The sequence below is a fragment of the Plecotus auritus genome, assembly GCF_963455305.1.
Source record: "Plecotus auritus genome assembly, chromosome: 2".
Taxonomy (NCBI): Eukaryota; Metazoa; Chordata; class Mammalia; order Chiroptera; family Vespertilionidae; genus Plecotus; species Plecotus auritus.
Genome location: NC_137771.1, coordinates 161088099 through 161100221, shown reverse-complemented (window position 1 = coordinate 161100221; position 12123 = coordinate 161088099). Strand labels below are relative to the sequence as shown.

The 12123-nt window shown below is 44.5% G+C and overlaps 1 protein-coding gene across 1 annotated transcript in view; it reads left to right on the top strand.

Moving 5' to 3' along the window:
* USF3 (upstream transcription factor family member 3) overlaps positions 1-12123 on the top strand; it is a 53226-nt gene that overhangs the window by 30167 nt on the left and 10936 nt on the right. Inside the window, exon 5 of the mRNA XM_080657934.1 lies at positions 1308-1390. Coding sequence (XP_080514060.1) covers positions 1308-1390 — 83 coding nt within the window. The remainder of the gene's footprint in view (positions 1-1307; positions 1391-12123) is intronic.

Here is a 12123-nt window from a genome sequence, read left to right as displayed (position 1 = left end):
AATCAGTCATTAGTGAACGTTATAGTTCATTATTAATAATTATGTATAATAGGATATTATAAAAATTACGTTATGAAATTTTTATTAAAACATCTCTTACATACCGTTGTATTGTTTGGGCCACAAAAATATTCGTTGTGGGCTGCATGTGGCCTGTGCGTTGAATTTGATATGCTTGACCTAAATGTTTTATTGGTGTCAACTATCATCTGGTGCTATAAATATGTTCTGATAGTAATTTATTCAGAATGATTAGATATCATTAAAAAGGATGTTCTTACTGCTAGATTCTGAAGCAAAAAGAATATCTTTTGCAAAGCAAGACCTACCTATGCTACAATTTGAAAGATCATCCTTTTAGAAGCACTGGAATCTTATTAGACAGGAATATTTTAGAAAATTTTCTCACAGAAAATAGCCAAGACCAGTGTTTCTACTAACAGTGTACAATAGAACTTAAAGAAATTATTTAGATAATGTCTTGTATCCTCTTTTATTTTTTAATATATTTTTATTGATTTCAGAGCGGAAGGGAGAGGGAGAGAGAGAGAAACACTAATGATGAGAATCATTCATCGACTGCCTCCTGCAAGCCCCCTACAGGGAAACTAGCCTGCAACATGGGCATGTGCCCTTGACCGGAATCGAACCTGGGACCCTTCAGTCCGCAGGCCAATGCTCTATTCACTGAGCCAAATCAGCTAGGGCTCTTGTATCTTCTTGATCCTTCCATACAACTTTTAAAGTTGTAGCACATAAACCCAGAACATTTCCCAGTTCATTGAGAAGTTGTCAAATACCCAGTTTCTTGGATGGGAAAATTTCTATGTGGCCAAAGTAAACAACCCAGACCCCATTTTCTTGTCTATTTTAAGTTATAACTAATAGCAGTTTCTATTCCACAAATGTTCTCTAGTCATCCTAATCTGTTTAGAAAGGTCTCATTTGCCCATCTTATATAAAGAGGCAGTTTTCTAGTAACTTAGCTTATTAGTGGGTTCTTGAAATTTGGTTATTAAAATCTCTAGTAATACCTGAACTATAATATAATTGCAACAGTAATATAACATTAGCAATTTGTTTATAATTTGAATTTAGTAATTATAGATCTCATTTTTAAAGTGCTAATAAAAGTATTGGCTATATCAATTTTCATAACACTAGACTTAAAATCTGACATTCTTAGAAATCTTACTATAGTTAGTAGATACTATTAGGTAAGATTTTCTTAGCCTAAAATTTCTTTACTAGGGAGAATGAAGCAAATTGTCTGTAGGTTTGATAAATGGATTTTCCCCCCTCTCTAGTGGAGAGGCATAGGAAGAAGAAAATCAATGCTGGGATTAACAGAATAGGAGAGCTGATCCCATGTTCCCCTGCGCTGAAGCAGGTAAGAAGTCTCCTCATTTTTATTCATAACTTGTGAGCAGATAATCCCCCATTGTTTAAATGGTTATTCTTGTTCCCTGTCATGAATAGTTTTTTGGAGTTAATAATTGTCTCATAATTTTTCATTCTCTTAAGTTTCTGTATGGCTATGTTTAATTCTTCCCACACTCCCAATGATCTTCTAGTACAGTTTTTACATGATCAAATGGACCATATCATTTCTAGATCTTTAAAATCTTGAATTATTCAGTCCCATGATTACATACTATCTAATAAAAGCGTAATATGCAAATTGACCATACCTCCGCTACACCAACAAGCCATGCCCACCAGCCAATCAGGAGCGAGTATGCAAATTAACCCAACCAAGTTGCTGTGGACACAGAGCGAGCAGGAGGCTTGGGTTTCCCCAGTAATGGAGGAAGCCAAGCTTTCCGCACACCCTGGCCAGCCTAAGCCTCCACTCAAGGCTACAAAGTTTCAATTATAGAAGAAAATAAATCCCAACAAAAATGGCGGCAGCCATGGAGATGGAGAGAGCAGGAGGCTTGAGTTGCTCCCGGTGATGGAGGAAGTCAAGCTTTCTGCACACCCTGACCGGCCTAGGCCTCCACTCAAGGCTACAAAGTTTCAATTATAGAAGATAAATAAATCCCAACAAAAATGGCTGCGGCCACGGAGCAAGCAGGAGGCTTGGCTCCACTCAAGGCTACAAAGTTTCAATTATAGAAGATAAATAAATCCCAGATACCAGGGCCTCCACTTGGGTTGCTGGGGGGTGTGGCCGGCCTGCAAACCACCACAGGCCCCTCACCCAGGCCACCTCATGCCCCAAGGGAACCCCCACCGTGATCCGGGACACCCTTCAGGGCAAACCAGCTGGCCCCCACCCATGCACCAGGCCTCCATACTATCTAATAAAAGAGTAATATGCAAATTGACAATCACTCCAACACACAGGATTGCTGCCCCATGTGGTCAAAGATGGCTGCCCCCATGTGAACACAAAATGACCACCACAAGATGGCCAGCAGGGGAGGGCAGTTGGGAGGGACCAGCCCTGCAAGGGAGGGCAGATGTGGTTGATCAGGCTGGTAGAGGCGGGCAGTTGGGAGGGACCAGGCCTGCAAGGGAGGGCAGTTGGGGGCGATCAAGCCTGCAGGGGAGGGCAGTTAGGGGAGACCAGGCCAGCAGGGGAGGGCAGTTAGGGGTGACCAGGCTGGCAGGGGAGGGCAATTAGGGGCAAACAGGCTGGCAGGGGAGCAGTTAGGCATCAATCAGGCTGGCAGGGGAGTGGTTAGGGGATGACCAGGCTGGCAGGCAGAAGCGGTTAGGGGCAATCAGGAAGGCAGGCAGGCGAGCAGTTGGGAGCCAGCAGTCCTGGATTGTGAGAGGGATGTCCGACCGCCCGTTTAGGCCCGATCCCAGTAGGATCGGGCCTAAATGGGCAGTCGGACATCCCTCGAGGGGTCCCAGATTGGAGAGGGTGCAGGCTGGGCTGAGGGTCACACACCCCCGTGCACGAATTTCGGGCACCGGGCCTCTAGTGTACTAGTATATGTATGCAACTGTATTTACTAGTCATTTCTTTTATTTTCCCCAATCATGTTCTTTACTATCTTAAATTCTTACCTAGAATCTTCTAAGGATCTCTTCTTTATTTTGTTTTCCACACCTTATCAACCTCCACTAAAATCTCAGCTTATTTAAGCAGACAATTTTCTTTAAGTTTTTTGTTTCTTCTGATAATGACGATATAGCATACTCACTGAAATCAAAACAATAAAAATGGAAGCAACATGGAAGGCATAGAAAGATTAAAAAATAAATTGAGCCCTGACTGGTTTGGCTAAGTGGATAGAGCGTCGGCCTGCGGACTGAGAGGTCCCAGGTTCGATTCCAGTCAAGGGCATGTACCTTGATTGCGGGCATATCCCCAGTAGGGGGTGTGCAGGAGGCAGCTGGTCGATGTTTCTCTCTCATCGATGTTTCTAACTCTCTATCCCTCTCCCTTCCTCTCTGTAAAAAATCAATAAAATATATTTTTTTAAAAAATAAAATAAATAAAAAATAAATTGATTACTGTCAACAATAAAAAAAATCTTAAAAATTAAGTTAAATAAATAAATTGACATTATATGCTCAAGTTATAATCAGTGCTAAAACTTGTTACATATCTCTTTAGACATTGCTTTGTGACTATGTCTGAGTAGTGTCACAACATGCTTTGTATTTTCACTCAGTGGTACATAGTAGACTTAGTTGTAGATACATTTCCTCATGTGTTGTAACATTTTACTGGTTATATCGTACTAGAGGCCTGGTGCACAAAATTTGTGCACGGCGGGTGTGTGTCCCTCAGCCCATCCTGCACCCTCTCCAATCTGGGATCCCTCTCACAATCCAGGACTGCTGTCTCCCATCGCTCGCCTACCTGCCTGCCTGATTGCCCCTAACTGCTTCTGCCTGCCAGCCTGATCACCCCCTAACCACTCCCCTGCCAGCCTGGTCACCCCTAACTGCCCTCCCTGCCGGCCCGATTGCCCTAAATGCCCTTCCCTGCCTGCCTGGTCACCCCTAACGGCCCTCCCCTGCCGGCCTGGTTACCCCTAACAGCCCTCCCCTGCAGGCCTGGTCGCCTTCAACTGCCCTCCCCTGCTGGCCTGGTCGCCTTCAACTGCCCTCCCCTGCTGGCCTGGTAACCCCTAACTGCCCTCCCATGCTGGCCTGGTCACCCCCAACTATCCTCCCCTGCAGCCCTGGTCCCCCGCAACTGTCCTACCCTGCAGGCCTGGTCGCCCCCAACTGCCCTCCCCTGCTGCCCTGGTCACCCCAACTGCCCTTTCCTGCAGGCCTGGTCCCCCCCAACTACCCTCCTTGCAGTCCTGGTCCCCCCCAACTGCCCTCCCCTGTTCGCAGTGTCCCATCCCAACTGCCCTCCCCTGCAGGCCTGGTCCCTCGCAACTGCCTTCCCCTGCTGGCCTGCTTGCCCCCAACTGCCCTCCCTTGCTGGCCTGGTCACCCCCAACTGCCCTCCCCTGCAGGCCTGGTCACCCCCAACTGCCCTCCCCTGCAGGCCTGGTCGCCCCCAACTGCCCTCCCCTGTAGGCCTGGGTCCCCCCCAACTGCCCTCCCCTGCTGGCCTGGTCCCCCCCCAACTCCTCTCCCCTACAGGCCTGGTCTGCCCCAACTGCCCTCCCCTGCTGGCCTGGTCCGCCCCAACTGTCCTCCCCTGCAGGCCTGGTCGCCCCCAACTGCCCTCCCCTACAGGCCTGGTCCCCCCCAACTGCCCGCCCCTGCAGTCCTGGGTCCCCCCCCAACTGCCCTCCCCTGCAGGCCTAGTCCCTCCCAATTTCCCTCTCTTGCAGGCCTGGTGCCTTCCCAACTGTCCTCCCTTGCTGGCCTGATTGCCCACAACTGCCCTCCCCTGCTGGCCACATGGGGGCGGCCATCTTTGACCACATGGGGGTGGCCATCTTGTGTGTTGGAGTGATGGTCAATTTGCATATTACCTCTTTATTAGATAGGACTAGAGGCCTGGTGCACGACATTCGTGCACTGAGGGGGGGTTCCCTTAGGCCTGTGCCCTCTTGCAGTCTGGGACCACTCGGGGGATGTCCGCCTGCCAGCTGAGGCCCGCTCCCCATGGGAGTTCCCTGTGTGAGCACTTCTCAGCCAGAAGCCGGTCTCGCTGCTCCTTAGTGCTGCCTCAGGGAGAAGCTCCTTCTACCGCTGTTGCACTCACCAGCCATGAGCCTGGCTTCTGACTGAGCAGCACTCCCCATGTGGGAGTGCACTGACCACCAGGGGGCAGCTCTTGCATAGAGCGTCTGCCTGCTGGTGGTCAGTGCTCATCATAGCGACTGGTCATTCCGCTGTTTGGTCTATTTGTATATTATCCTTTTATTATATAGGATTCCATTGTAATAGGATAGCATCATTTGTGTTAGCCTTTTTTTAAATAAATAAATCTTTATTGTTCAGATTATTACAGATGTTCCTCCCCCCCCCCCATAAATCCCCCACACCCCATGCTCTTACCCCCGCCACTGTCCTCATCCATAGGTGTAAGATTTTTATCCAGTCTCTTCCTGCACTCCTCACGCCCCCTTCCCCGTGAGAATTGTCAGTCCACTCCCTTTCTATGCCCCTGATTCTATTATATTCACCAGTTTATTTTGTTCATCAGACTTTTTATTCACTTGATTTTTAGATTCACTTGTTGATAGATATGTATTTGTTGTCACTTTGTTGTTCATAATTTTTATCTTTACCTTTTTCTTCTTCTTTCTCTTCTTAAAGAATACCCTTCAGCATTTCATATAATCCTGGTTTGGTGGTGATGAACTCCTTTAGCTTTTTCTTGTCTGTGAAGCTCTTTATCTGACCTTCAATTCTAAATGATAGCTTTGCTGGGTAGAGTAATCTTGGTTGTAGGTTTTTGCTGTTCATCACTTTGAATATTTCTTGCCACTCCCTTCTGGCCTGCATAGTTTCTGCCGAGAAATCAGCTAACAGTCGTATGGGTACTCCCTTGTAGGTAACTAACCGTTTTTCTCTTGCTGCTTTCAAGATTCTCTCTTTGTCTTTTGCCTTTGACATTTTAATTATGATGTGACTTGGTGTGGTCCTCTTTGGATTCCTCTTCTTTGGGGTTCTCTGCACTTCCTGAACTTGTAAGTCTATTTCTTTCACCAGGTAGGGGAAGTTTTCTGTTATTATTTCTTTTAATAGGTTTTCAATATCTTGCTCTCTCTCTTCTTCTGGCACCCCCATAATTCGGATGTTGGTACACTTGAAGTTGTCCCAGAGGCTCCTTACTCTACATATTTTTGGATTCTTTTTTCTTTTTGTTTTTCTGGTTGGGTGTTTTTTGCTTCCTTGTATTTCAAATCTTTGATTTGATTATTGGGATCCTCTAGTCAACTGTTGAATTTCTGTATATTATTCTTTATTTCAGACAGTGAATGCTTAATTTCTGACTGGTCCTTTTCCATTTTTTTGGCATTCTCATTAAGATCCTTGAAGGTCTCACTAAGTTCCTCGGAGGTCTCACTAAGTTTTTCAGAGGTTTCTAGAAGATTCTTGAGTAACCTTATAACTGTGGTTTTGAACTCTATATCCAGTAGTTTGCTTTCCTCCATTTCTTTCATTTGTGACCTGTTTCTTTGTCTCCGCATTTTGGCTGCTTCCCTGTGTTGATGGAGTGGCTTTGTGTGCTAGGTGTCCTAATGGGCCCAGTGGCTCAGCCTCCCTAATTACCTGAGGTGGACACTCTTGGTGGACCCCTTTGTGTGCTGCGTGCACAGTCTTGTTGTAGTTAAGCCTTGATTGCTGTTGGTATCACTGGGAGGAATTGATCTCCAGGCCAATTGGCTGTGAGGCCCGCTGTGTCTATAATGGAAGAACTGCTGTGCTGGAGACACCCTTATGGGGCAGGACTTGCTTCAGTGGGGCTTTGGTGCTTACTGAGTCTGCCTCTTGAGTGTGTCACTTATGGATGTTAGGAGTTGAAATCTGGTATCGTCTCACACTGAGCACTAGATACACTGGCTCCTGGATCTCCAAGGAGGTGCAGGTCAGCTACTGTCTGAGGCCACCCAGCAGGAGCTACAGCGAGAACTACAGTTTTCTCCTCTTTGTTTGGGGTTTGGAAGTTTTGGAGTTGACCCAGCTGCAGTTTGTTAGGTGATGCTGCAAAAGGACCGGCCATTCATATGGAAAAGGCGCTGCGCACAGCTTGGCTAGGGTTGTAAATTGGATGGGGCGGGGTCTCTGGGAATCACCAGGGCGTAGGAAACAGCAATGGCTGCCAGTCAGCCGTCTCTGCTTCTCTGCGTCTCAGTGTCTCCGCGTCCCTGCGTCTCACGCCCCGCGCTGTAACAATGATTCTTTTGAGCACCTCTGCAAGAAAGCCACCCTCGCTTTCCGACCCAATGTCAGACAGTCCAGTTTCTCCCCGTAGGAGTCTGGGTCCCCAGAGTCTCCACGGAAACTGGAGTTCAGAGCAGTCAGGAGCTTGTATCTCCCTTCCTATTGAAAAAAAACAGCGCACCCATTTGCCAGCCCGATTTGCGTGCCTCCGTACCTCTGCTCTTCCAAGCCTCTGCACCTCCTACCCAGTCTCAGTGAGCTTTTTTCTTTCCTTCTAGTTGTAGAACTTCTACTCAGCCAGCTTTCCCGTGGTTCTGGATGATAGTCGTTTTGTCTTTTAGTTGTAGTTTTGGTGTGGTTGTGAGAGACAGCACGTACAGGTGTATACCTTATGCCGCCATCTTGGTTTCCTCTATTGTGTTAGCCTTTTTAAATTAATTTCTTTTGTATTATAGTATTTCATGGTTTTTATTAGCGTTTTCTTGAATCGAAAGAGGTTTTAAACTAGTTTGAAAAACTGATTTTCTTTTTTATATTTTAAATGAGTGTTTGTATATCTTCTTTTTATGTAGTGCTTATTCTAGTTTTTGACCCATTTTTCTAGTGGTTTTTCTTTTTTAAAAAAACTAATAAATTTATCGGGGTGACCATTGGTTAATACAGTTATATATTTAATTAAATTAATATATGCAACAGTTAATATATACACAGCAAATAGCACCAAAAAGCTTAAAATAACAGACATTGGTCTCCTGCCTACTACTTCCCAATTCTAATGTAGCTCTTTAGAGGCAATCATTCTCAACTGTTTCTTCTGATATTTACCTTTCTATTTCAAAATAACATGCTTATATTGTTATATCTTATTTTGCATTTTATATATTATCCATTAACTTCCTATTATGCTTTTCACTTGGCTTCCCCTTGAGTAATCCAATGTAATTCTATCATAACTTTTGATTACATTGGCATTCAGTTTTTATGTTATGAAGATGGTCTAAATATTGTGTATGGTTGCGTCAAGGAGTATACTACTAGTATATTATGTTTCATTTTGTATGCAACTTTTTTTGAGTTAATAATTGCCTAATTGTTTTACATTTGCTTAATTTTCTACATACCTCTCTTTAATTTTTCCACACTTTCAACTGTCTCTTAGTACAGTTTCTACCTGGTCAAATGTACCACATAATTTCCTTTTACCCTTTTTTTCCTTTGAGACTTTACTTCTGGAGTCCTCTACCCTTTCTTTTCTATCTCAATTGGTTGGTCTCCTTTAACTCTTCTGTTTTAATTTCATCTCTCATATTTTTAATTTCCAAAAGTCTTTTTTCTTATTATTTTCGTTTCTTTTCATGCCACATGTTTGTTTCATGGAGATAATTAAATCTCATCTATGAGAATGTTACAGGGTTTTTAAAAAATATTTTCTGTGTTGACTTTGTATCTTCTGATTTTTTTTTTTTTTTTTTTTTTTTGGTTAATCCTCACCCAAGGATATTATTTCATTAATTTTTAGAGAGAATAGAAGGGAGGGGGAGAGACAGAGAGAGAGAGAGAAACATCCATGTGAGAGAGACACATGGATTGGTTGCCCCCTCCTGCACATGCCCCGACCAGGGTCAGGGATTGAACTTGCAACCGAGGTATGTGCCCTTGACCAGAATTGAACCCGGACCCTTCCGTCCTCGGGTCAATGCTCTAGCAACTGAGCCAAACTCTAGGGCCTGATTTCCCCTTTTTACCACCACTCCCTTAACCTTTTACTTGGCTGGTATAATGGAGAAAAAAGATGCTTACATATTTTCCGGTATCAAGTATCATTTTTATAAACGTTCAGTACCTATGATAGATTAGGAACCTCTACGTATGTTTGTCTTTCTGTTTGGAGACTTTCCTGAAATGTGTAGTGATACTTAGTTGTTTTTTCATATTTGAGAATGAGACATTAAAAAGCTGATTGACTAAGCTTGTCTGTTGATAGCTCTGAGTGTTGTTGAGTGAATAGTTGGTGAACTAATATTGTTGTGAAACTAAAAAATATCAGTATTTGTAGCTTTTTGTTTGTTTTGGGGGTAGCTATTAATTCTCCACCCCCCCCCCCTCCCAGCAGAATCCTTGAGCCCTGTACCTAGGCGTGGGAACGGTCGGAAGAGCATGAGGCTGGTTGCTATTATTCTGGAACCTGGGTCGGGGAAATGAGTGCTTTAGGAGGCAGTTTGACTTCACTCCCGTTTTCATTCAGGAGCCTCTCTGTGTGTTCCCTTCTGTGCCAAATATCCATGAGGCTGAAATTCTCTGGTTACATTTCACAGAAAACAAACTTGCCTCCTGTGGTTGGGGCAGAAAGGGGAAGTCATCCAGCTGCATAGAGTGTGTGGGGATTGGTTCTTATTACTACGTAAGAAGAGTCCTTCCACCAGCCCCCCAGTTTTATCCCCATACCTCTCACCCCACCTTCGTGGTCGCGGGAGCTCCCAGTCCTGAACCTGCCGGGCTGTCGCAGGGAGGTCCAGATCAGTTTGCTTCTTCTCTACACTGTCCCCTTAGGAAGGTCTTACACTCCAGTTCTTTCCATTCTCCCCTCCAGGGCGGTACTTAGTCTTGCATAAGTGTTTTTTAGTTTTCCTAAAAACATATCTTCTGTTTCTTTAACAAATAGCAAACTTAAGGGCAGACACTATGTCCTCTGACTGTTTTTCTTCCTCCACATCTCAATGTATATAGTAGCTGCTCAGTAAATATTTGTGTTTGCCTAGTAAAATCTTATTTTCCTGCTCTTGGCTTTCATTCCTATGAGTGTCTCTGAAAGGAAACCATAATCATTTTGATTCCTCGGTGTCTTTGTGCAATGGAAATCAGTATTTGGCTCCCAGAAACTGAATAGATTAAGATTTCCTTCACTGTTGCTACATGTCTCCACACCCATCTGAAGTAGAGAGGCAGAAAGTGGGCACTGTAAGGCTCTGCCTTTGTCTTGGCTCTTTTTTGTTGTTAATCCTTACCCGAGGATATTTTTTCCATTGATTTTTAGAGAGAGAGGAAGGGAGGGGTAGAGACAGAGAGCGCATAATATCTATATGAGAGAGACGCATCAATTAGTTGCCTCCCTCATACACCCCGATGGGGCCTGGGGATGAGCCTGAAACTAAGATATGTGCCCTTAACTGGAATCGAACCTGCGACCCTTTATTCCGAGGGCCGATGCTGTAACCACTGAGCAAAACTGGCTAGGACTGTCTCGATTTTTGAGTTAAGAAAGGACAGTATCAGTTTTCTCTCTCTAAAGTGTTTCCTGGGTTACTTTGGTTTTTTGGGGGGACTAAGTCTAAGGAACCCAGAATTGTAACTTGTTGAACCAAAGCACTAAATCACTGATTCCTGCATGAAAACAGTTGTCTGATAAAGTACTAGAGTTATTTAATAATGTGCACATGGGAGTAGGAGTTAAACATGCACTGTAACATTTAAAAAATTTTATTTTCCAATTGCAGTTGGCACTGCAACATTTTTAATAGCTGAAGAATAAAAAACTGAAATGCCTCTTGTATATCTTAAATATTTTTTAGTAACAGACTGGTAAATAAAGTAAATACAGCATTCAGAAGGTGTAACATAGATATAGAAACTTAAATGCTATATAAAAGCATCTCCAAGATATATTTTTAAATTTAAAAGTAACTTACTCTTTTTAAAAATATATATATTTTATTGATTTTTTACAGAGAGGAAGGGAGAGGGATAGAGAGTTAGAAACATCGATGAGAGAGAAACATCCATCAGCTGCCTCCTGCACACTCCCCACTGGGTATGTGCCTGCAACCAAGGTACATGCCCTTGACCGGAATCGAACCTGGGACCCTTGAGTCAGCAGGCCAAGGCTCTATCCACTGAGCCAAACCGGTTAGGGCAGGTAACTTACTCTTTATAGTATCTTTCTATCTGGATTTAAACACACACACACACACACACAGGCATAGAACATTCTGAAAAGGTACACAAGTCACTTTACAGTAGTGGCCTCTGGAAAAGGGTCTGGAAGGTTAAAGCCAAAAGAAATATTAGTTTTCATTATATATCCCTTCAGATTATTTACTTTTTTTTGCTATATGCACATACTGTGTTTTCAATTTTTAAAATTGTTAATTAAGAATAAAGAATAAAGCAGCACTTTGACATAAAATACAAATATCATCACAGCAGGGATTAGAGTTTCAACATGAATCGTAGGGGGACACAAACATTCAGTCCATACGCAGAGTACCCTCTGCCATCTCTCTGGCCCTTTCTTACTAGTACTCTGCTCTATTTTTCCCCCACAGCATTTTATTTATATCTATACTAATAAAAGGGTAATATGCTAATTAGACCGGATAGACCAGATGTCTTTCCAGACAAAGCCACAGTGGCAGGGGCCGAGGCAGAGGTGGTTAGGGGCAATCAGCCCGGCAGGTAGAGGTAGTTAGGGGCGATCAGGCTGGCAGGCAGAGGCGATTAGAGGCGATCAGACAGGCAGGCAGGCAGAGGGGTTAGAGGCAATCAGGCAAGCAGGCAGAGTGGTGAGGGGCGATCAGGCGGGCAGGCAGAGTGGTTAGAGGCAATCAGGCAGACAGGCAGAGGCAGCTGGGGTGATCAGGCAGGCAGGCAGAGGGGTTAGGGGCGATCAGGCAGGCAGGCAGGCAGCGTGGTTAGGGGCAATCAGGCAGGCAGGCAGGTGAGCGGTTAGGAGCCAGTAGTCCCGGATTGCGAAAGGGTGCAAGCTGGGGTAAGGGACCCCCCCATCCTGTGCACAAATTTCATGCACCGGGCCTCTAGTCCTATATAATAAAAGCCTAATGTGCTGTGTCCAGTCATCCAGTC